At 46.9% G+C, this 24,452-nt stretch overlaps 1 protein-coding gene across 3 annotated transcripts in view; it reads left to right on the forward strand.

Annotated features, from left to right (window-relative positions):
- FGD4 (FYVE, RhoGEF and PH domain containing 4) overlaps positions 1–24,452 on the forward strand; it is a 154,850-nt gene that overhangs the window by 44,124 nt on the left and 86,274 nt on the right. The window contains exon 1 of one of the 3 annotated variants that reach the window (XM_075602710.1): positions 16,230–16,377. The exons of the other annotated variants lie outside the window; for them this stretch is intronic. Coding sequence (XP_075458825.1) covers positions 16,368–16,377 — 10 coding nt within the window. The 5' untranslated portion in view covers positions 16,230–16,367. Of the gene's footprint in view, positions 1–16,229; positions 16,378–24,452 lie in introns of those variants that run through there. 3 annotated transcript variants of the gene reach the window in all.

Here is a 24,452-nt window from a genome sequence, read left to right on the forward strand (position 1 = left end):
CCACTGTGTGTGTGTGTGTGTGTGTGTGTGTGTGTGTGTGTGTGTGTGTGTGTGTGTGTGTACTACCCTGAGGAAGGTCCTGTTTGTGGCTCCGAAACGTTGATGATTTGTGTCTTTTCTACAAATTTAAACCTGAGTGCTGTCTGCTGATTCCCGTGCGAACGCTATCGTATGTTTATCTACTCATTATGGGACCTTATCGAACTTCATTGGAGTGCCGGCTGATCATTATATACAGTGTTCGACAAACCTATACATTTGCTCGCCCCGGGCGAGTGGATTTAACCCCCGGGCGAGTAAATATTGGCCCAAGCAGCACACGTTTGGTACTAGGTGGTTAGTAGATTTTTTGGTGATTTGTCAGCCACTGTGTATATATATATATATATATATATATTATATTATATTATATTATATTATATTATATTCCCTTTGTGAGTTAGCTTTGGCTACTACCCAGAGGCACCAGACTCTGGCAGACGGTCTCCCTGTAAGTGTTAGGATTTTGTGTTAATCGTTTGAGTTTCTACCATCTGTATGTTAAACCTCTCTAGGCGTGCAGAGGCCCACCTATTAAACCTATTTGTTGAATGGCTCTTTGCCTGGCTGATTGCTCGCTCACATGGTTTGTGCAGCTACCCACCATAAGTTTTTTGTCATATTAATGTTTGGGGTTTTTCTTTTGATGTGTGTTTTTGGGAGTCCTGTGGCCCCTGGTTTGGTGCAGGCTCCATTGCCCCCAGAAACCACCTAGTATTTTTTTTTTTTTACAAGTGATCACAGCTCGTCAGTGAACGTCCCAGTAATGGGTGGAGTGTCCTAGTAGATGAGATTGGGGCTCTTGGATCTCCTCATCGGGAGTCTCAGGTGGTGGAACGTTACCTTGTTTTATTGATTTTTCAAACGCAGAAGGAAAAGGGGTACAAAAATTAAAGAGGGAAGGCGGGAGGGAGGTGGCATACAGTAGGTACAGAAACAAAATGGGGCTTGGGAGAGATGAGGGCTGTAAGGTACAATTCCAGGTATACAATTACACAGCAATTTGAATATTGGGTCGTAAAGTATTATTATATTTAACCACAGAGCATATGATGTAAGACCGTTGTGACGTTTGTTCTTAAACTCGTTGTAATTGTCCATGTTAAGGGTCCCAGAATTGTTTAAGAAATTCTTCCTGATCTTCATCAGGTGAGACGGTCCCGTTGCCCGGGTGTCCCATTTTGCGTAACCACGGATCCCATGTACTACATTTGTTTAATGAATCATTGAGGTAAGCTGTTATTTTTTTCATAGTGGAGCCACTAGCAAGACTTTAATTATTCTTGATGTCTGGTATCAGACATATAATACATTTTGGATCGGACTGCCGAGTAGCGCCCAACCAAGGCCCAACTTTAACTTGTCCACCCCAGAGCTCCATCTTTTAACTGAAAAACTTTCTGCCGTAATCCCGATTTTATTATAGGGAAGTTCCACCATATATGGACCATTGTGCCTCTCTGGTCGCATCCCCAGAAGTACCTGGGTGAGGTATGCTTAAATATTTTGGTGAGTCTATCAGGGGTCAGGTACCATCGGTCGGGCACTTTGTACCTCTTGTCTTTTATTGCCAAGCTGATAGATATCGGCAGTCACGTTCCATATTTCCACCCATACGCACAACGGCATCCAGTTGTGTATCGCCAAAATAATTTCTCCAATGTTTCTTCATTAGTTTCTCGTTTCTCCGTTACCCCTCGGGAATGTATCCCTCCGTCACCCCCCGGGGGAATGTATCCCTCTGTCACCCCGGGGAATGTATCCCTCCGTCACCCCGGGAAATGTATCCCTCCGTCACCCGGGGGAATGTACCCCTCCGTCACCCAGGGGAATGTATCCCTCCGTCACCCCCGGGGGAATGTATCCCTCCGTCACCCCCGGGGGAATGTATCCCTCCGTCACCCCCGGGGGAATGTATCCCTCCGTCACCCCCGGGGGACTGTATCCCTCCGTCACCCCGGGGAATGTATCCCTCCGTCAGCCCGGGGAATGTATCCCTCCGTCACCCCAGGGAATGTATCCCTCCGTCACCCCGGGGAATGTATCCCTCCGTCACCCCGGGGAATGTATCCCTCCGTCACCCCGGGGAATGTATCCCTCCGTGTTGTGCCTTATATACTTCAGGAGGCAGGCGCATCCCTGATGTCACTATCCAGGGACTCAGAGCATACAGCCACTCCCCTTCATACATAGGGCACATCACCATTGGATGAGGGAAAACCTCCATAACTACTGCTGGCATACCTGTTCTTACCAGGACTTGCTGCCAACAGAGAGGAAAGCAATATACCATTATTATGCATGGCTATATTCTCCCCCTGGTGAATCCCCACCGTCCCGGCTGGGGCCTAAATTTGGTGTACCTTGCTCCAGGAAACACTGAAAAAGAACACACAAACTTAGCGTTTAAACATTATCACTTCACATAATAATGACAGAACATACGCTCACTGACCAGCAGTAAGCAGCAAAGAATAAAGGCAGACCACTCATTGACGGACGTAATAGTAGTGTCGAGGGTCTGGTTTCTTCACCTCCCGCCCCGCTGCATCATGAACGGTTACACTATACTCTCGTGGCAATCCCCGCTCATTACAGTATACCACCTTGTGCATATACACGCTGCGCCCTATCTTCCAGACCCGCATGAGTTGGGAGACCCTCTGCTCAGCCTGAACTCCCTTAATGGCTCCTCCCTTATTAACTATGTAATATTCAATATCATTTCGGAGCCACCTCTCTCGATTCTCCTCTATTTCCCTCATTAGAGGTTTGGGGACATAGGGGTATTCGAGCCCATGTGACCTCTTATATTTGGCTGCAATAGCCTGTTCAGCTCGGCAAGTCCTGGTCAATTTAGTTTGCCCAGCCTTTCCCGGCAACACCCATGACAGGGGCTCATCTGACTCCACCGGATCATCTATCCCTCTGTCACCCCCCGGGGGAAAGTACCCCTCCCGTCACCCCCGGGGGAAAGTACCCCTAACGTCACCACACTCTACTTTTCCTCCAGTCCAATCCTCCTGCTCCATTCTCCAATTAATTTCCCCTCCTCCACACCTCCTTTTTTCCTGCCCTGTGGTCGCGTCCTATAGCGACTTCTCCCTGACCTCTTGGGCCGTTGTTCATCTTCTTTGTGTTGGAAATTTGCATGAATTGAGTAACTTGTGCCTGTTGCACAGAAGCTAATTTTCATCAGTCCCAGCACAGAGACGGCACGCAGCAGCCGTGGAGGGTTTTCGGGATTTCTAATCGAGTATTTTTTTGGTTTGGGGAAGGGAAGGCCTGGTGTAAACTGGCACGATCACATCTGCTTTTCAAAATCAGGGCTGTTTGATTTGCTTTGTGCACATTTTTTTGATTTGTAAACTTCGCCAATACAAAAGATTTTAAATGAAAGCAGAAGATTCAAAGTGCCCCATCATGGACAGGATAAGTGTGATTCCGTGCACACCCATCACATTTTACACAGCTACCTTCAGGCACGAGCCATGTCACCACAAATAGGTTGCGTCTCTCTCTCAGAAACACCGCGAGACTTCCCATAGTCGAGATACTGCAAACCCTGGCCTTGACCGTATTCATGTCTGGGACATTGGGTTTTCTCCAGGGGGCTGCTACGCCGCATCTGGCGCCCGTGATAATGTTTAGAGAAGCTTCTGGGGAGATCAGGAATTGCCTGCCCAAGAAGGAACCATATGTGGCTCAGCCCTCCAGAGAGATACCAAAAAGAGAATTTATCAATTGGAACTGCCTCCAAAATGGAGCCATAATAGGGCAGAACCAGCACATACTTCAGTCTGACTTTTTGAGACTCGAAAACTGGATTTCCCAAAACAAACTGTTTTTAAACACTGACAAGACGGTAACAATGGTATTTGGGACCAAGACTAAATTTGTAAAGCTTCCAGTGACTGAGCTCCTGATTAGAACCAACGCTAAAACCACCCTAACACCTGTCACTAGTTTTAAATACCTGGGCTTATGGTTTGACTCCCACTTAACATTCGGGATGCACATTGATACCCTGACAACCAAGACCTATGCCAAACTAGGGGTACTTTACAGGAACAAATCCTCCCTAAGTCTCCTGGTCAGAAAGCGTATTGCACAGCAGATGCTAATGCCAATTATTGACTATGGAGACATAGTATATGGCTCGGCTCCTCAAACCCACCTTAGCAAACTTGACACCCTCTACAATTCAATTTGTCGTTTTGTTCTCCAATGCAACTACAACACACATCACTGCGAAATGCTCAAAGAACTAGATTGGTCATCACTAGAGTCTAGGCGCAAAGTTCACCTTTCCTGTCTCACCCTCAAATACTTTCTGGGCAAGCTACCCAGCTACCTGAACAAGCTCCTCACCCCTACCACATGCAGTACCTATCACCTGAGATCAGACTCCAAAAGACTATTCATGGTCCCAAGACTCAACAAAGTATCCGGACGTTCCTCCTTCTCCTTCCGTGCACCCCAAAACTGGAACAACCTACCAGAGACTCTCATATCCACCAACAGCTTAAGTTCTTTCAAATCTAAGGCTGTCTCACACTTTAATCTGGTCTGTAACTGTTTCATACGCTCATAATATATACTTTCTTTAACTGTGCATGCAATGTCTTGTATATAATGTATACCTTGTTCATTTATGTAACTGTATTTGTAACCATGTATTATTTTGTTTTACTCTGTGCCCAGGACATACGTGAAAACGAGAGGTAACTCTCAATGTATTACTTCCTGGTAAAATATTTTATAAATAAATAAATAAATAAATATGTGTAGCGAGCCATTGTGACCACAGCCCAGAAACGCAACCCATGGCTTCTGGTTGTTTAATTTTTCTAAAAGGTTGCTCGTCTCTACCACTCCGTCCCTTCTATTCTGCACCTCACCACCTACAGTACATCAGCACAGAGAGAATAGATAAACAAGGAAGAACCAAGAATCGTGCACAAGAGTGAAAGTTTTCAGAACGACTTAGTGCTGATCTGTGCAACCTTTTGGAAGAAGGAACTTCTGCGTGGTTCTGAAAGCCAGTGAATGTGCAGTATTAATTCTACAACACAACAGTTCATGCTGTGTTACCAAGAGTAATACTCTACCTTCACTTACTAAGGCTGTGGCCGGCGGGGCGCGCGACTGCGCGGCCGCGAACCACCAGACCCTTGCCCGAATGGTCCCTGCCCCCGCTGCATCCTTCCGACAGGGCTGACTACGTACTGTGACGCGTCAGCCGGCCGATGCTGCAAGAATCTAGTGATTTTCGGCGTTGACGCGTCCCGTGGTACGCGAGTCAGCCAATGGGGAGGAAAGGAGCTAGATGGGAGGCGCCTTGGGCGGGGAGCAGGGAAGGAGCTGCGGGTTATTAAAGTGTGTGTGTGTGTGTGTGTGTGTACAGCACCACGATCAGAGCCCGCCCCCCTCCCTCCCACTCCTGCCCCCCTCCCTCCCCGGCTCCCTACAGACCGCATATTGCGGTCTGTGTCTGTCAGCGTCCCGCCTGTCTGCAGTGCGGGCGCGCTGACTGAGGGAGCGGGGCCTTAGCCTAAGACCTGTATGGCTACAACGCCATGTTGAAGACGGGCTTACGGTGCATTGCAGAGAAAAGGGTTAATTGCAGACCAGTTTGGATTAAGAATTGGTTCCTTTTCTTTAGCCTGTTGCCGCAAACATGTGCTTCAGCTGAAGCTGCTCTCACCACAAGCTTTGCAAACAATAAGGTCATTTTTTCAGTAAAGAAGTGGACGTTTTCTGCAAGGGGAAAAAGAGGAAATGCACCAAAAACCTGTGAAAAGCTGCTTAAACTGAAGAGGCTTCGCTGCAAGTGGCAAATGTTCATAATCTCAAGTCACTTAAGACACAACGCGTCTACTGTGTTGCTAAATACGCTGATTATCTAAAACGGGGCTGTCCAGGTGATGCTATGGTCAATCATGACCCTCAGTGGTCCGTTATCTTCAATGGTATTCCTTCTGGACTCCTGACATTATGGCTCCTATGCAATATTCTGTGAAGCCGTCTGTACCATGCCAGAGGAGACTTAAGCCCCATTCATTTGAATGGAGCAGAACTCTTCTTCCGCATTGGAGAGACCTCTTGGCAGCATATTAAATAAGAGCCTATGAGCTGAAGCTGGACGGTGGCAGGCGTAGGGGAAGTACTTAATGGAAAGGGAGGTGCATTCATTCATGGAACAGCCTCCCAATGGGAGCTAACACAGTAAGAGAATAAAAAAATGACTGGGATAGACACACCATCCTAAATATGAGCAAAACCAAAGCACCGAATACATTGTACATTGTACGGATCCCCAACAGGCTGGAAAGAGGCGTGACAGACAAGGTGTAAGAGCAGCTCTAACCTGCCATCAATGTCTTTGTTTCTATGTTCTGTCGCAATGAGCAGGAAGGAATGGTTTATTGAGTACAGTATATAAATGGAGACCTGAGTAAGCGTTAAAACAGAGGGGTAGAGAGCTTAAAGGAGAGAAACAAGGTAAAAAATAAGAGGTGCTTAGAGCAGCAATCTGATCAACTGACCTTATAAAAAATAATACAATTCAACCCCGTTCTAACGCGATCCGTTACAACGCGAATCCGCTTATACCGCGATGCAAGCGTGGCTCCCAATTTTTGTATTTATGAATACTTTACAACACAATTATTGGTATCTTAAATACTTTATTGTACAATGCATACAATTGTACATTATTTCTAACGCGATCCGCATATAACACAATGTGCTTCTTTGGACCCCAAGCACAGCGTTATAAGGGGGTTGAGCTGTAGATATATATATGTAGCACACCTTCCCCCACCCCCTGGGAGATATGGCGGCTACTGTGTGTGTGGTGCGTTACCTGCGGCTCACAAGAGACCTGAGCCTCCGCTGCTGGGAGCCTGGGGTGTGCCTGATCCGTCTGGTGACAGCGCCTCCACCTGGGCGGGATCCCACTATGTTGGATAGCCCCATCACAGGACCCAATACAATAATACACACTGATCAGAATAACAGTTTACTAAGAAAAAGGGTAACACTATATAACGTCCCCACCAACTAGGCCACGCGTGGCCGTAATCCCACAGTGCCCTCCAACACGGTGTCCACACCTGATAGGATATTCCACAAAGTACTGAGGGGCCCTTGGGCACCGAACAACCCTGGTGTCCACAAGAAGCAACCCAGCCAATGTGTGAGACAGCGCTGCCCACATCTAACGTGTGCAGAGTTGGCGCACTTGTTGATACCTGCCGGGTACTCGGCACCCGGTATCGCAGACTGAAAACAAGGAACCTCCCGCCATCGTCGTCAGCGAAGAGTCCGCCTCTACGAGGGGTAGTGTCCAGCAGGAGTGTCCCACCATGAAGATGATCTCTTATCTGTGGGTGGTGATATGGTCCCAGATTGCCAGATTGCAGCCGTATCCTGGCTGTGTCCCTCACACTGGTACTACAGGGACAGAGTCCCTATCTAATGGGCCTGTCTCTACAGCAACCACAAGCTGAGGGGAGTCGGGGCCTAAGTGGGTCTCTGGCCTCGTGCCGGGGTCACAGACACCCTGCACACACACCCTACCCTCTGCTTGTCGCAGCTCTGAATGGCGTGCCCCTCAGCGCGCGAAAAGTAACAATCTCTCTTGCAGGGCATTCTAGCCGTCCTATTGGCTAAGCGTAGCCAGGTGAACTGCAGCCCCAGGGGCTGCTGAGGCTTGTAGTCCAAGGAGTACCTTACCCGCAATGGCGCCTCCTTGCACATGCGTGGCATCTCGCGCGATCGCATCCAAGATGGCGGAGCCCTCTAAGGGGAGCCGCCGGTAGCCTCCGGCGTCCGGGTCGGCTGCCGCAACCTCCGTGCTTCCCGTGGCCGCAACCGCTACTACTATGTCATTGTTATTGTGCTGTTTCTCTGTGAAGATGGTGGAAAGATACCCTCCCCCTGCCACTCCCTTTTGTGAGTTCCCCATTCCCCCTGAAAAATATAATAAAAATGATTTGTGGGAAAAAAAGAGACATTTCTACAAAATCGCATTTGCGACAGAGTTTGAAGCAGGGGGAACATGGAACAATTCCCAGTGTCGCCTCCTTGTGACCTTGGGCAAGTCTCCCTGCGCCCCCGGCACCAAAAACATAGATTGTAAGCTTATCTGGTCAAGGATCGTGTCTGTAACATTGATATGTGCTGCGTACTGTGCGCTGTACTGTAATGGTGACGCGCTTTGAGTCCTATTGGGAGAAAAGAGCTATATGAAATAAGTTATTACTTATTGGAACATTATAATCCATATATTTTGCCGTATCATCCCAAGCTGCTACAGTTACGACTCCCCACGTCGTGCTTGGTTTGAATAACCGATATCCAGTTTCTGATTAACTTGCAAACAAGCGCAGAAAGATGTCATATTTACTAGACTGCAGTACTAGGGACCCAAAGTTACACAGTGTTCTCATCGTTACTAGCAGGAGCCCGCGTGTTCACAAAGTTACACAGTGTTCTCATCGTTACTAGCAGGAGCCTGCGTGTTCACAAAGTTACACAGTGTTCTCATCGTTACTAGCAGGAGCCCGCGTGTTCACAAAGTTACACGATGTTCTCATCGTTACTAGCAGGAGGCCGCGTGTTCACAAAGTTACACAGTGTTCTCATCGTTACTAGCAGGAGGCCGCGTGTTCACAAAGTTACACGATGTTCTCATCGTTACTAGCAGGAGCCCGCGTGTTCACAAAGTTACACGATGTTCTCATCGTTACTAGCAGGAGCCCGCGTGTTCACAAAGTTACACAATGTTCTCATCGTTACTAGCAGGAGCCTGCGTGTTCACAAAGTTACAGTGTTATCATCGTTACTAGCAGGAGCCCGCGTGTTCACAAAGTTACACGATGTTCTCATCGTTGCTAGCAGGAGCCCGCGTGTTCACAAAGTTACACAGTGTTCTCATTGTTACTAGCAGGAGCCCGTGCATTCACAAAGTTACACAGTGTTCTCATCGTTACTAGCAGGAGCCCGCGTGTTCACACAGTTACACAGTGTTCTCATCGTTACTAGCAGGAGCCTGCGTGTTCACAAAGTTACACAGTGTTCTCATCGTTACTAGCAGGAGCCCGCGCGTTCACAAAGTTAAACAGTGTTCTCGTCGTTACTAGCAGGAGCCTGCGTGTTCACAAAGTTACACGATGTTCTCATCGTTACTAGCAGGAGCCCGCGTGTTCACAAAGTTACACAATGTTCTCATCGTTACTAGCAGGAGCCCGCGTGTTCACAAAGTTAAACAGTGTTCTCATCGTTACTAGCAGGAGCCCGTGCATTTGCAAAGTTACACGATGTTCTCATCATTACATCATTACAGGAGCCCGCGTGTTCACAAAGTTACATGATGTGATCATCGTTACTAGCAGGAGCCCGCGTGTTCACAAAGTTACACAGTGTTCTCATTGTTACTAGCAGGAGCCCGTGCATTCACAAAGTTTCACAGTGTTATCATCGTTACTAGCAGGAGCCCGCGTGTTCACAAAGTTACACGATGTTCTCATCGTTGCTAGCAGGAGCCCGCGTGTTCACAAAGTTACACAGTGTTCTCATTGTTACTAGCAGGAGCCCGTGCATTCACAAAGTTTCACAGTGTTCTCATTGTTACTAGCAGGAGCCCGTGCATTCGCAAACTTACACAGTGTTCTCATTGTTACTAGCAGGAGCCTGCGTGTTCACAAAGTTACACAGTGTTCTCATTGTTACTAGCAGGAGCACGCGTGTTCATAAAGTTACACAATGTTCTCATCGTTACTAGCAGGAGCCCGCGTGTTCACAAAGTTACACAGTGTTCTCATCGTTACTAGCAGGAGCCCGCGTGTTCACAAAGTTACACAGTGTTCTCATCGTTACTAGCAGGAGCCCGCGTGTTCACAAAGTTACAGTGTGATCATCGTTACTAGCAGGAGCCCGCGTGTTCACAAAGTTACACAGTGTTCTCATCGTTACTAGCAGGAGCCCACGTGTTCACAAAGTTACACAGTGTTCTCATCGTTACTAGCAGGAGCCTGCGTGTTCACAAAGTTACACAGTGTTCTCATCATTACTAGCAGAAGCCTGCGTGTTCACAAAGTTACACAATGTTCTCATCGTTACTAGCAGGAGCACGCGTGTTCACAAAGTTACACAATGTTCTCATCGTTACTAGCAGGAGCCCGCGTGTTCACAAAGTTACACAGTGTTCTCATTGTTACTAGCAGGAGCCCGCGTGTTCACAAAGTTACACAATGTTCTCATCATTACTAGCAGGAGCCCGCGTGTTCACAAAGTTACACAATGTTCTCATCATTACTAGCAGGAGCCCGCGTGTTCACAAAGTTAAACAGTGTTCTCATCGTTACTAGCAGGAGCCCACAAGTTTGCAAAGTTACACAGTGTTCTCATCGTTACTAGCAGGAGGCCATGCATTCACAAAGTCACACGTGTGATCATCGTTACTAGCAGGAGGCCATGCGTTCGCAAAGTCACACAGTAGGATCATCGTTACTAGCAGGAGCCCGCGTGTTCACAAAGTTACACAATGTTCTCATCATTACTAGCAGGATCCCGCGTGTTCACAAAGTTACACAGTGTTCTCATCGTTACTAGCAGGAGCCCACAAGTTTGCAAAGTGACAGTGTGATCATCGTTACTAGCAGGAGCCTGCGTGTTCACAAAGTTACACAGTGTTCTCATCGTTACTAGCAGGAGCCCACAAGTTTGCAAAGTTACACAGTGTTCTCATCGTTACTAGCAGGAGGCCATGCATTCACAAAGTCACACGTGTGATCATCGTTACTAGCAGGAGGCCATGCGTTCACAAAGTTACACAATGTTCTCATCGTTACTAGCAGGAGCCCGCGTGTTCACAAAGTTACACAGTGTTCTCATCGTTACTAGCAGGAGCCCGCGTGTTCACAAAGTTACACAGTGTTCTCATCGTTACTAGCAGGAGCCCGCGTGTTCACAAAGTTACAGTGTGATCATCGTTACTAGCAGGAGCCCGCGTGTTCACAAAGTTACACAGTGTTCTCATCGTTACTAGCAGGAGCCCACGTGTTCACAAAGTTACACAGTGTGATCATCGTTACTAGCAGGAGCCCGCATGTTCACAAAGTTACACAATGTTCTCATCATTACTAGCAGGAGCCCGCGTGTTCACAAAGTTACACAATGTTCTCATCATTACTAGCAGGAGCCCGCGTGTTCACAAAGTTACACAGTGTTATCATCGTTACTAGCAGGAGCCCGCGTGTTCACAAAGTTACACAATGTTCTCATCATTACTAGCAGGAGCCCGCGTGTTCACAAAGTTAAACAGTGTTCTCATCGTTACTAGCAGGAGCCCACAAGTTTGCAAAGTTACACAGTGTTCTCATCGTTACTAGCAGGAGGCCATGCATTCACAAAGTCACACGTGTGATCATCGTTACTAGCAGGAGGCCATGCGTTCGCAAAGTCACACAGTGGGATCATCGTTACTAGCAGGAGGCCATGCGTTCACAAAGTTACACAGTGTTCTCATCGTTACTAGCAGGAGCCCGCGTGTTCACAAAGTTACACAGTGTTCTCATCGTTACTAGCAGGAGCCCACGTGTTCACAAAGTTACACAGTGTTCTCATTGTTACTAGCAGGAGCCCGCGTGTTCACAAAGTTACACAATGTTCTCATCATTACTAGCAGGAGCCCGCGTGTTCACAAAGTTACACAATGTTCTCATCGTTACTAGCAGGAGCCCGCGTGTTCACAAAGTTACACAATGTTCTCATCGTTACTAGCAGGAGCCTGCGTGTTCACAAAGTTACACAGTGTTCTCATCATTACTAGCAGAAGCCTGCGTGTTCACAAAGTTACACAATGTTCTCATCGTTACTAGCAGGAGCACGCGTGTTCACAAAGTTACACAATGTTCTCATCGTTACTAGCAGGAGCCCGCGTGTTCACAAAGTTACACAGTGTTCTCATTGTTACTAGCAGGAGCCCGCGTGTTCACAAAGTTACACAATGTTCTCATCATTACTAGCAGGAGCCCGCGTGTTCACAAAGTTACACAATGTTCTCATCATTACTAGCAGGAGCCCGCGTGTTCACAAAGTTACACAATGTTATCATCGTTACTAGCAGGAGCCCGCGTGTTCACAAAGTTACACAATGTTCTCATCATTACTAGCAGGAGCCCGCGTGTTCACAAAGTTAAACAGTGTTCTCATCGTTACTAGCAGGAGCCCACAAGTTTGCAAAGTTACACAGTGTTCTCATCGTTACTAGCAGGAGGCCATGCATTCACAAAGTCACACGTGTGATCATCGTTACTAGCAGGAGGCCATGCGTTCGCAAAGTCACACAGTGGGATCATCGTTACTAGCAGGAGGCCATGCGTTCACAAAGTTACACAGTGTTCTCATCGTTACTAGCAGGAGCCCGCGTGTTCACAAAGTTACACAATGTTCTCATCATTACTAGCAGGATCCCGCGTGTTCACAAAGTTACACAGTGTTCTCATCGTTACTAGCAGGAGCCCGCGTGTTCACAAAGTTACACAATGTTCTCATTACTAGCAGGAGCCCGCGTGTTCACAAAGTTAAACAGTGTTCTCATCGTTACTAGCAGGAGCCCACAAGTTTGCAAAGTGACAGTGTTCTCATCGTTACTAGCAGGAGGCCATGCATTCACAAAGTCACACGTGTGATCATCGTTACTAGCAGGAGGCCATGCGTTCGCAAAGTCACACAGTGGGATCATCGTTACTAGCAGGAGGCCATGCGTTCACAAAGTCACACGTGTGATCATCGTTACTAGCAGGAGCCCGCGCATTCGCAAAGTTATACGATGTGATCATCGTTACTAGCAGGAGCCCGCGCATTCGCAAAGTTACACGTGTGATCATCGTTACTAGCAGGAGGCCATGCGTTCGCAAAGTCACACTCATCGTTACTAGTAGGATCCCACAAGTTTGCAAAGTTAGTGTTCTCATCGTTACTACAGTAGCAGGAGTCTGCAAGTTCGCAAAGTCACACAGTGTTCTCATAGTTACTAGCAGGAGCCCGCGGGTTCACTCAGAATTGTAACTGGGAAAAAAAGTTCAGTTTAGAAATTAAAACATTTTGGCAATTTGTCCGGGATGTTCTGGTGTAGCGCATACTATCGACGCACTCAATGTAAAAAGAAGGGCACAAATTGTAGGAGATCCAGAGCGTGATGAACTGATACTTGTATACATAATATATAGATAATGGTAATGGAAAATCAGAATGGTATTATGATTAATCATAGATATACAAAGTGTTGTTGCGTGCCTCCAAGCTATTTTTTTTTTTTAGAGAAAAATATCTGTTAAAGGGGCAGTCATAAAAGTATGTATGTGTATGTATGTGTATATATGTATGTATGATACGTGTATGTATATATGTATAAACAGTGACACTGTGTGCTCATTTGCATGTCATTTCCCAGAATCCCTTGCTGCAGTGGAAGTGCTGTATGCTGGGTGATAATGGGGAAAGGCGGGGTTGCAGACCTGCCTAAGACATGCAGATGAGCATACAGTTATATTTGCATATATATATATATATTCAAAATGTATAGACAATACTGTTCTGTGGCTAACAAAATGCTTTTATTTGTGCGAGCTGATCGCTTCTTCCGGTGGCTTACACGGTGTATATATATATATCTCCTCACTCGCCTATATTGAAACTGAAGGCTGCGCTTATAGTGCCAGGAACAGCGACACGACGGTGACATCACACTGCGGTTGCTGGAAAAATCAAATTGACTTGACTTCCAGCGATCGCGACCAAGCCGTCGCTTCTTCTATAAGCGCACGCGACGGCGGCAGTACATATGTTTTGCCGTGACGGCGCGTCGCCGGCACTATAAGCGCAGCCTTAAACAGGCCATTGCCATTTAGTTCTTGCTGACCCTAGGAGGAACAACTCCTCTTAATGAGTCCACGCTCTTGTCATGGATGGCATGTGGCTTTGTCTATGCATCCTTTGTGATGACCAAAGAAAATTCAAATCCCTAGTAGTGTCTTCTCCATTAGTGCCCAGCGGGAGGCAGGCAGATGCTGCATTGTTGGTGGGGGGCAGGCAGATGCTGCATTGTTGGTGGGGGTTAGCAGCGCCACGTTTCTAGAGAATGTCAAAGTGCTTGATGATCTATTGTCTGCTGTAGAGAGAAGATCTTTGGGAAGGTTGGAGGAGTGTACGTCCGAAGAGCCCAGGCTTTGTTTGATGGTGTATATGGTGGTCAGACGTATCGGTCGCTGTGCATTAAATGAGTATCGGCTGGAAAGTGGATCCTACACCGCCTTCCGGGTGACCGTTTCCACTCTCCGCGTGTTATTGGGAAGTGAAACAAGTTTACGCCTCATCTGAAGATGAGCCAGACTGACATGTTGAATAATTAAATGTTCCTTTAGTGGTGCGATCGGTGACAAAGTGGACCGGATTTCGAATGTGGGTGACTGCCAACATCAATGCACTTATCAGTTGTCATGGAACATTGTTACAAAACTGTGCATTATTGTTTCACAATCTAAAATTAAACACACATAGTAGAACACTTGCATTTATGGGGGTGCTGGTGAAGCGTAGATTGCATCTTTTTAAAGCTGCAGTCCAAGCAATATCCTACGTGTTTTGTTTTTTTTAATAAATCAGTTCTGTACTATGAGAACATACTAGTAGCATTTTTTTAAAACAACTCTGAATGACATTTTAATGTATTATAATGTAACAAGCCTTTCTTGTTTCTATACCAACCATTTACAAAGTAGTATCCAATTCCTCTTCTGAAACAGGCTCTGGCACACCCCTTTTTTGAGCCCTACCTGCTCTATAGTAGTGCACCAATTGTATCTAGTGACTATCTGGTCACTTGATCTTCCCCACAGAACGTTGCATCTTTGGTCCTCTTCTGCTGCACTGACAGCCATTTAGTGAACCCCCCAAGCCAAATCTTCGCCAATCGATTGGCAACTTGGCTAATTACTTATTGTATTGATGCACATATTAAAGGGACTACTGCTTTAAAGAGAGACAGACCGTTCTGCATACATATAGTAACTAGCATGTACAGATTTGGAATGACACATCAGGCCTCGGCCATGTTATCTGCTTGCGTGCTGATGCGCGCTGAGGCTCAGGGAAAGCGGGTGCTTTCCCTGGCCTTGCGGTTGCTTCCCCTGCGCGCCGCCAGGGGGCGGGACGAGGGCGGGCCAGTTACGTCACAGAGCTGGTTCGCCCTCATTGGGCGAACCGCTCACGTGACCGGCCCTGCGCTCCGGCAAGCGCTTGATTTTTAAAATCTGCTAAGACCTACGCTTCCGCAAGCTTAGGCGAGCCCCTGCTAAAGCCGCTCTAATTGCGGCTGTAGGGGCTCAGTGGCAAGCATGAGCGAGCATCCGCACGCCTCAGCAAGCAAGCAGGTAACAGAGTGGCCACTTTTTTTTTTTTTTACATTTATTTTTATTATGTTTGAAGCAGGGGGTCTCCGGAGCTGACCCCCGTTGATTTCAGCTCTGGAGGACTCCCTGCTTCCTGATATACTTACAACTGAAGGGGCTGCTGGTAGCCGCTTTGGCTGGGCACAGAAAGTTCTGTTTAAAGTTCCTGCGGGCCAATAGGAAGCCTCAACATCATCCCTGGCAGCTCCCCATTGGCCTGCGTGCCCTTTAAACAGAAGTGAGATATCGGCATCACCTTCAGATGTAAGTGTCTCTGAGACCAGGGGGTCCGCAGAGCTGAAATTCGCGGTTCAGCTCCAGAGACCCCCTGCTTCCCACCTAAGGCGTAATAATGTTTAAAACTAGCTTTTAAGTAGATGCGTAAGAGGATTTAAATCATAACAAGAATATCCTCCCAAATCTTTGGTGCGATTCACAAAAAAGGAAGGTGATATTTTCGTGTGTTAACGAATAGGTTTTTGTTTCTGTTTTTCTTCCTTTCTTTTTTTTTTTTTTAAATCCTCCTGTTAAGAATCGTATATTTGTCCATGAACAATACACTGCTGATCCACTTCAAGGAAACCAGAAAGGTAAACGCACAAAAACAATCCTACAGAACGAGCGCACGGGGAGTTGTTTCCTCTGTGTTTTGAAATACTCTTGCATATTTCCTGCGGTTGCAAATGGCTTGCAGCTTTTACAAAAGGCAGCGTTTCCTATATGACAGGCTTGTGTTAAGTACGCGACTGCCCGTTTAACGGACCGTGCCCGGCTAAGTGTTCCAGACCAGAATGTGCGCGTATTCTGGAGGTGATCCGCTGCACGAGACCAGCATCGATATAATCGCGTGGCCCAGCAACTAGACTGATGGGAGGGTGTGAGTATTGTACTATTTCTTTTTATTACTGTAGAAGGGACTGTAAAATATTCTCTCATTTTGTACCTTGTTTATTATGTTCTAGTATTTATGGCTTTTCTGTGGTTAGGGCCTTAATGGGTAAAAAGTGTCCATTGAATGTGCTTCCTGTTTTGCCTCCGCCGTTGCTTCTTATTTGTGTATGGTCTCCGTGTGCCTATGAAGTAAATCAGATGACATATTCTGATACGGGTGTCCGTCCTGTGCTGCTGCGATCTGCTTAATAAGGAGCAAGAAAAACAAACTTGATTTTGTCATTTGTAGGAAACCGTGGTTAAAAATACTTGTTGAAACAAATAAGACTATTGAGACCAGAATAGATGAGAGGCGGGGCAACTCCGGTCCTCAAGGGCCACCAACAGGTCAGGTTTTCGGGATATCCCTGCTTCAGCACAGGTGGCCCAAGCAGTCCCTGCTTCAGCACAGCCCACCTGGGCTGAAGCAGGGATATCCTGAAAACCTGACCTGTTGGTGGCCCTTGAGGACTGGAGTTGGCCACCCCTGGAATAGATCATTGCCCATACTGTGGATGAGCCAGAAGGTGCCTTGTGGAATAACCCCACTTAGTATATATTGGCCTATATGTCACAAAACAAGCTCATCAGGAGTAGTCCTTTGTTGGACCTGCTTGTCTCCGAAGTACCTGGACACCAGGGATAGAACAAGATGGCTACTGGGGTACCTCCTAACAGCTAGATATTGAATACAGAGGCTATTTCAATAAGCTGTAAGAGTTTCACAGTGACCAAAAATATTTTAAAAGTTAGGTGATTACAAAGACGTTGACCTCAGAGTGGTTTCCTTGATCAATATACTGTATGTAAAATGGTTACATGATAAATATTTGAAAAAAAAAATCCCATGTAGACAGAATTGCAGCTTTATAAATGAATATGTAATGACCCAAAGTAGCAGTGTGTGTGTGTGTGTGTGTGTGTGTGTGTGTGTGTGTGTGTGTGTGTGTGTGTGTGTGTGTGTGCGTGTGTGTGTGTGTGTGTCTGAGATGCAGGGTATATGTGTAATGTTGTGTGTGTGTGATACAGGAGGAGGATGGTGTGTGTGTCTGTGGCTGTGACTGCGAGATGCTTGGTTTGTGTGATGCAGGAGGAGGATTGTGTGTGTGGCTGTGAGATGCTTGGTGTGTGTGATGCAGGAGGAGGATTGTGTGTGTGTGTGGCTGTGAGATGCTTGGTGTGTGTGATGCAGGAGGAGGATTGTGTGTGTGTGTGGCTGTGAGATGCTTGGTGTGTGTGATGCAGGAGGAGGATTGTGTGTGTGTGTGGCTGTGAGATGCTTGGTGTGTGTGATGCAGGAGGAGGATTGTGTGTGTGGCTGTGAGATGCTTGGTGTGTGTGATGCAGGAGGAGGATTGTGTGTGTGTGTGTGATACAGGAGGAGGATGGTGTGTGTGTGTGTGTGTGTGTGTGTGTGTGTGTGTGTGTGTGTGTGTGTGTGTGTGTGTGTGTGTGTGTGTGTGTGTGATACAGGAGGAGGATGGTGTGTGGGTGTGTGTGATACAGGAGGAGGATGGTGTGTGGGTGTGTGTGATACAGGAGGAGGATGGTGTGTGGGTGTGTGTGATACAGGAGGAGGATGGTGTGTGTGTGTGTGTGATGCAGGAGGAGGATGGTGTGTGTGTGTGTGTGATGCAGGAGGAGGATGGTGTGTGTGTGTGATGGAGGATGGTGTGTGTGTGTGTGTGTGTGATGCAGGAGGAGGATGGTGTGTGTGTGTGTGTGTGTGTGTGTGTGTGTGATGCAGGAGGAGGATGGTGTGTGTGTGTGTGTGTGTGTGTGTGTGTGTGTGTGTGTGTGTGTGTGTGTGTGTGTGTGTGTGTGTGTGTGTGTGTGTGTGTGTGTGTGTGTGGCTGTGAGATGCTTGGTGTGTGTGATGCTGGGTAGTGCAGGGGGCGTAATCAAGTTCTGATTGGGGGTGCAGTTTTGACCATCGACGTCATGGTGATGCTGCGTAGTGTGGACGCGCGTTGTCATGGCACCGCTTCGCCAATAAGAACGGCTGCTCTTCTTCAGAGGCTCTGTACTCCCCCGGCCATCAGTTTCATTACTGTGGGGAAGAGCGCTGGGCCTCTGTTGTCGCGATACCCATTCTTGGGGGGGGGGGGGTGCTGAATGCCACCAGCTCTGGGAGGGGGATGTGGAGGGGCTCTGGGAGTGGAGGGGGTGGGGGGGCTCTGGGAGTGGGGGGGGGGTGGTGTGCTACGGTCACTGCCTGCGCTTAAGGCCTTTATTTTCTAGCCCTATTGTTACGCGGAGCGGCTTTATGTGACCGGCTGAGATGCCCTGGGAAGCAGTGTCGGGGAAATGTCACTCTTATAGCTGGCCGCACACCCGCTGCTTTAAGCCATGCTGGGTGTTTGCAAATAGCTTGTTTTGACCCGCCCACTGTCATGGCCCCACCCCCACCACATTTTGGACACGCCCCCTGCACCGGAAAAAGTTATCTGCAGACCGCAAAACGTGGTGCGGTGACATGCACGCGCCGCCGGCAAGCAAGGCGGCCGTGCGGGTGCGTGCAGCGGGGCCTCAGCCTAACTCCACCGCACCTCTGGAATGCTCTTCGCCTCAATACCCGACTAGCACCCTCTCTATCCACCTTTAAGACCCATCTTAAAACACACCTGCTTAACGAAGCGTATGAGCAGCACCGTGGCTACTATACAACTTATGCATAAACCGTGGCCCCTTGCAGACGCACTTACCAGAACACCCTCCTACTGTCTCTATGTTCTTCCTACCAATTAGATTGTAAGCCCTTCGGAGCAGGGACTCCTTTTCCTAAATGTTACTTTTATCTCTTAACCACTTATTCCCATGGTCTGTTATTTGTATTTGTTGTTTATAAGATTGTCGCATGTATTACTGCTGTAAAGTGCTATGTAAATGTATGGTGTTATATAAATAAAGAACATACATACTGTACATACATTTGCAGGTCTCGGATAGCTCTACAACCCTGTCTTTCCCCATTATCGCTTGGCAAACAGTGCTTCCACTGCAGCCAGGGATTCTGGGTAATGACATGCAAATGAGCACTCACGGTGAGTTCCTCTTTACTCATCTATTTTAACATGGACCCCCTATAAATCATGTATGGAATTATGTGGCTGTGAGAAGTGATGTTACACTGGAGTGCAGTATCTCCCGTCTTCACTGTGTGTTATTGCGTGTCTGTGTCGGCTAATTCTGTTTTGGGCAGGTTTCACCAATGTAGCATCCTTGGTCACATTTGCAGCACTGAATCATATACACCACATTCCTGGATGTGCAGCAGAATGATCCTTTAACATTGAATGTTCGATGTTTGGGACTGGCTGTGGGATCTTGGCATATGTTTGCAGTGTGTAATGTTACTCGGTTTTGTGCCATTCTCGGCGTCCTTGAGTTGGTGATAACGTTTTCTGTTTTAAAGGCAGCAATACATTCCAAATCCTGTGTCTTTATAAATATATTGTGTAGTGTTAGAAAATACTTACTGTATTTGTTTTATTCACACCCACACACTGAGTCCTTTTTGTAATGAGTTTTAATGTATTAAGCTTCCTTCTTGGCTAGAAACTGTTCACAAAGCAACAGCACTTCCTCTTTTGAAATAGGCGGCCATAGTGTGAACCCAGGAAAGCCGGATCTTTGCCGATCGATCACTGGAAAACGGATCGATCGGCAGCTTGGGTAATTACATTTCCTTAAAACTAAATAACTTTATTAAAACAAAGCAATATGTGCCACTTTAGAATTACAGTGAGTTGAAGATTTCATATTGATATTTTCACTGCTTAAAGCTGCAGTTCAGTCAATATGCTGCATGTGTGTTTTTTTTTAATAAATCAGTTCTGTAGTAAGAAAAAATACTTTTAGCATTTTCTGTTTTTACAAAAACAACTTTGAAAGACCAATTTTCTTGTATTCTATTTTAACAAGCATTTGCTAAGGCACTGCCCCTTCATGTCCTGTCACAAGCTCTGGCACACCCCTTTGTCAGCCCTGCCCTCCCTCTAGCACATGTCAGTGCAGGAGTGCTCATGAATATTCATGAGCTTCCACTGACAGACAAGCAGATTATAAACAAATCCCAGCTTTTAATATGTCACCAAATTTCGACCTATCAATACATGGAGAACGAATTGACCTGCAGCTATACAGTTCATTAGGTAATTAGAGATTGCAAACATGAAACTATTGAAGTAAAAAAATAAATGTAAAAAAAAAAAAAAAAAAACTGAACTGCAGCTTTAAAAGTCTAAATTACCCCCAATTTATGCCCAGGGAATGGCGTAGCTAAGGCATGCAGAGGCCAGAATAGGACTGATATGGCTGCCACAGCATTCTGCCAGTTACAATCTGCATTGCGTTTAACAATGCCGTCCAAAATGTTGTATTTTAGGCGCAGTCCCATATGGCTGACTGGTAAAATACATTTTGTATGCACTGACCTTGGCCCCCTGCAGACGCACTTACCAGAACGCCCTCCTACTGTCTCTGTAACTTCTCCCCACTTACCACTTAGATTGTAAGCTCTTCGGGGCAGGAACTCCTTTTCCTATTGTGTTATGTCCGCAGCGCTTATTCCCATTGTGTTATATTATTATGTGATGTGTATCGTAATGTGCTATGCACCTGGATGGCACTGTATAAATAAAGATATACTATACATACCGTATTTCCTCGATTGTAAGACGCCATCGATTGTAAGACGCACCATCGATTTGGCCTTCCATGTTTCTGGAGAGGTCCCATGTCAGCGGAGGATGAAGCGGGCAGCCGCGGCAGGAGAGGTCCCAAAGTTTGCAGATGGTTGAAGATGGACAGCGGACGGGAGTGTGGTGGCAGGACAGGTCCCAAGTCTGCAGGTGAATGAAGATAAGAAGACAGCGGGTGTGCGGCAGTAGCAGGAGATAATAGCAGGAGAGCTGAGCAGGAGCAGAGCGGCATAGGGGAACGGCTTGGGAGGTGCCCACTGTAACCGGAAGTCAGACACCGGTAAACTTCCTGTGTTACAGTTTGCACCTCTTAAGCCGTTCCGCTCCTGCTTAACCATCCTGCTATTATGATCTCCTGCCGCCACCGCCCACCCGCTGTCTTCTTATCTTCATTCACCTGCAGACTTGGGACCTGTCCTGCCACCGCCGCCGCACTCCATATGCAGACGTGGGAACTCTGCTACCGCCTTCTTCGTCCTCCGCTGACATGGGGAGGGGGTTAGTACTGTAGATACTTTTTAATTTTTTTAATAAATCGATTCTAAGACGCACCCTGATTTCCGACATGTGAAAATCGGAAAAAAGGTGCGTCTTAAAATCGAGGAAATAGGGTATGTATAACATGGTGCCCCTACCCCCACATTCTCTCCAACATCTATTTGCTAAACTAGGGAAAATCCTTTTGAATCTGGCTGGGGTATAGTACCACCTGAACAGCAGTTTCTAAGAGCTCTGAAGTCTTTTTATTGCTTTCAAAAATGAGTGTGTGACCTTCCTGATATATTCCATTAATCGGATTCTATTTAGAAGTTTAGCTCCTTACATACTGTAGTTACATAGTTACATACTGTAGTTACATAGTAGATGAGGTTGGAAAAAGACATACATCCATCAAGTCCAACCCATGGCCGCCGGGACACAACTCTGCTTCTCGTGTTTGCCTTCTCCAATTAAAATCTTGTGCATGGCGGATAGATTTTGCCCTGTGAGCAGTCTTAAAATTAGGGGCTTTTTTTTATGAATAAAGACTAGTGGTTGTCCTGCCGCTGTTCCCCTCTACCTCAGTGAAATCTCTCCTTGAAGTGTGTAAAAGGTAGTCTTATATCATGAAAGATTGAGGCTGCGGCCCCGGTGCCTGCGCTGCACGCGCGCCTGCGAGGCTGGCGGCGCGTACAGCCGAATTCCCCGGTCGGCAGAGAGTTGCAGGGGGAAAGACAAGAGTGGGGGGGGGGGGGGGGGCGTGATGGGGTCGCGGCCGTGCCGTCACCTGGCAGGTTCGCCCTCATTGGCTAAACCGCGGGGGGCGTGGCCTAGCGCTCCGTCGTGACTCCTGATCTCCATTTTCTTGAGAGCAGGAGAAACTGTTGGTGCGGCGCCCCTTCCCCCCCCCCTTGCAGTGGGCCCGGCCCCATTGTGGGGCAGCTCTTGTCCCTGCAGCGTCCACCACAGCGGGCGCTGCTGTAGCCCGCGGCGGACCTGGCCTGAGTCTGCAAATCTTTAAAATGTTCACTCTAGTCTAGAGCATTTCCCAACTGGCCCGTGCGTGATCACGGGAGGAAACTCTTTGCTCCCACAAATAGGCATCAATGGTGAGGGACTCGTGGTCAGTTCATATGGTAAGGCCACTCTCTCCCAAGCTTGCAAGGTGCCATGCCATGGAGGATGCCCTATCAGTTCTTTTGGACAGTGTATTTTTGTCTAACCAACATGTTGCATCGTATTCTGAAAATAACTCCCCCATCCAACTGGGCCCAAATGAAGACCCCAATTTAAAATATATCTTTTACGGCTGGATTCCCAGCTATAAAACATTCCCATTGCAAATGATGTGTGATTCTCTTAAAAAAAAATGACTACTCAACCTAAGTAGAACACTATTTTGTAGAGGCTCGGTGCACTAGAGGAACAACGAATATGGAGGGAGGATGAGGCCTTGTCCGGAAGCCATCACCTGGATGAGGAAAGGACAGGAAAAGCCCCAATTACACGCACTCGTACACCTCAGTAGGAATAATACAGAAGGTCTGAGTGAGGAATAAGACCTGCTGGGTTGTATCAACGAATGTGAGGATGGCACAGGTAAGGGATATTTATATCGGAGTAGCCCCGGTGTGCTAGAGGATGAGCAATTAACCCCCTACTTTTTTGTGGTCCCTACTCCTTCTGTCTTGCTTGTCGTCGTCGTTGTGAGCAATTATGTCCCCACTTTTTTTTTTTTCTGTGCTCTATTAAAATTTGAGAGCTGTAACTATTGCACTGTCACGTGAAACGTATTTTCCTCTCTTGGTCTTAGTGACCTTTTACATTTCTCCAACTAAGAAATCCATAATCCATAATCCATTCCCAGTCACTGCGATTTCAGAAGCGCGATGCAGGTGCTAAATCTATTGGTGTCTTTAATAATCCTCTCTAGGATTATTGATTGTTGTTGTACTTGATATATTTTCTTTACTTTTTTTTAATTGTAATATGGTCGTGTGCAACCCCTCGTATGTTTATAAAATCCATTGTGGAGGGCAGTCTATGGTCAAAAAGCTTTTAAACAACTTAAAGCTGCAGACCAAGCAATATCATACGTGTGTTTAAAAAAAATCAGTTCTGTACTATGAGAAAATATTTGTAGCATTTAAAATAAAAACCTCTGAATTACATTTTTTATGTATTATACTGTAACAAGCATTTTTTGTTTCTATAGCAACCATTTACAATGTCACATCCCCTTCTTCTTCTGAAACAGACTCTGGCACACCCCTTTTTGAGCCCTGCCCTCTCTCTAGCAGTGCACCTATTGTATCTAGTGACTGCCTGGTCACATGATCTTCCCCACAGAACTTTGCATCTTTGGTCCTCTTCTGTTGCACTGACAGCCATTTAATGAGCCATATATAGAAGCACATGCACACCGCTGGTAGGTGCTGGAGGGGGGTACTTATCTGCTGGTGCGCTGCGTCCAGGGAGGTCCAGACATCCCAGAAGTACTTGAGCAAAGGAATGGAAGCAGGCACACGGTCTTGCTAAAGGTGCAGTTTATTGTGCCACCAAAGGTCCAACGTTTCGGCAATAGATTGCCTTTATCAAGGAGAGGGCTGCCCTCTCCTTGATAAAGGCAATCTATTGCTGAAACGTTGGACCTTTGGTGGCACAATAAACTGCACCTTTAGCAAGACCGTGTGCCTGTTTCCATTCCTTTGCTCAAGCCATTTAATGAGCCCCTGAGCCGAATCTTTGTGTTTTATGGCTCTATTTTCAAATCAAATAGCTCTTTGACTTGTACACACGGCAAGAGTGGGTACTGGTGTCTTCTGTAAAAAGTCAGAGC

The sequence above is a fragment of the Ascaphus truei genome, chromosome 5 (assembly GCF_040206685.1).
Source record: "Ascaphus truei isolate aAscTru1 chromosome 5, aAscTru1.hap1, whole genome shotgun sequence".
Lineage (NCBI taxonomy): Eukaryota > Metazoa > Chordata > Amphibia > Anura > Ascaphidae > Ascaphus > Ascaphus truei.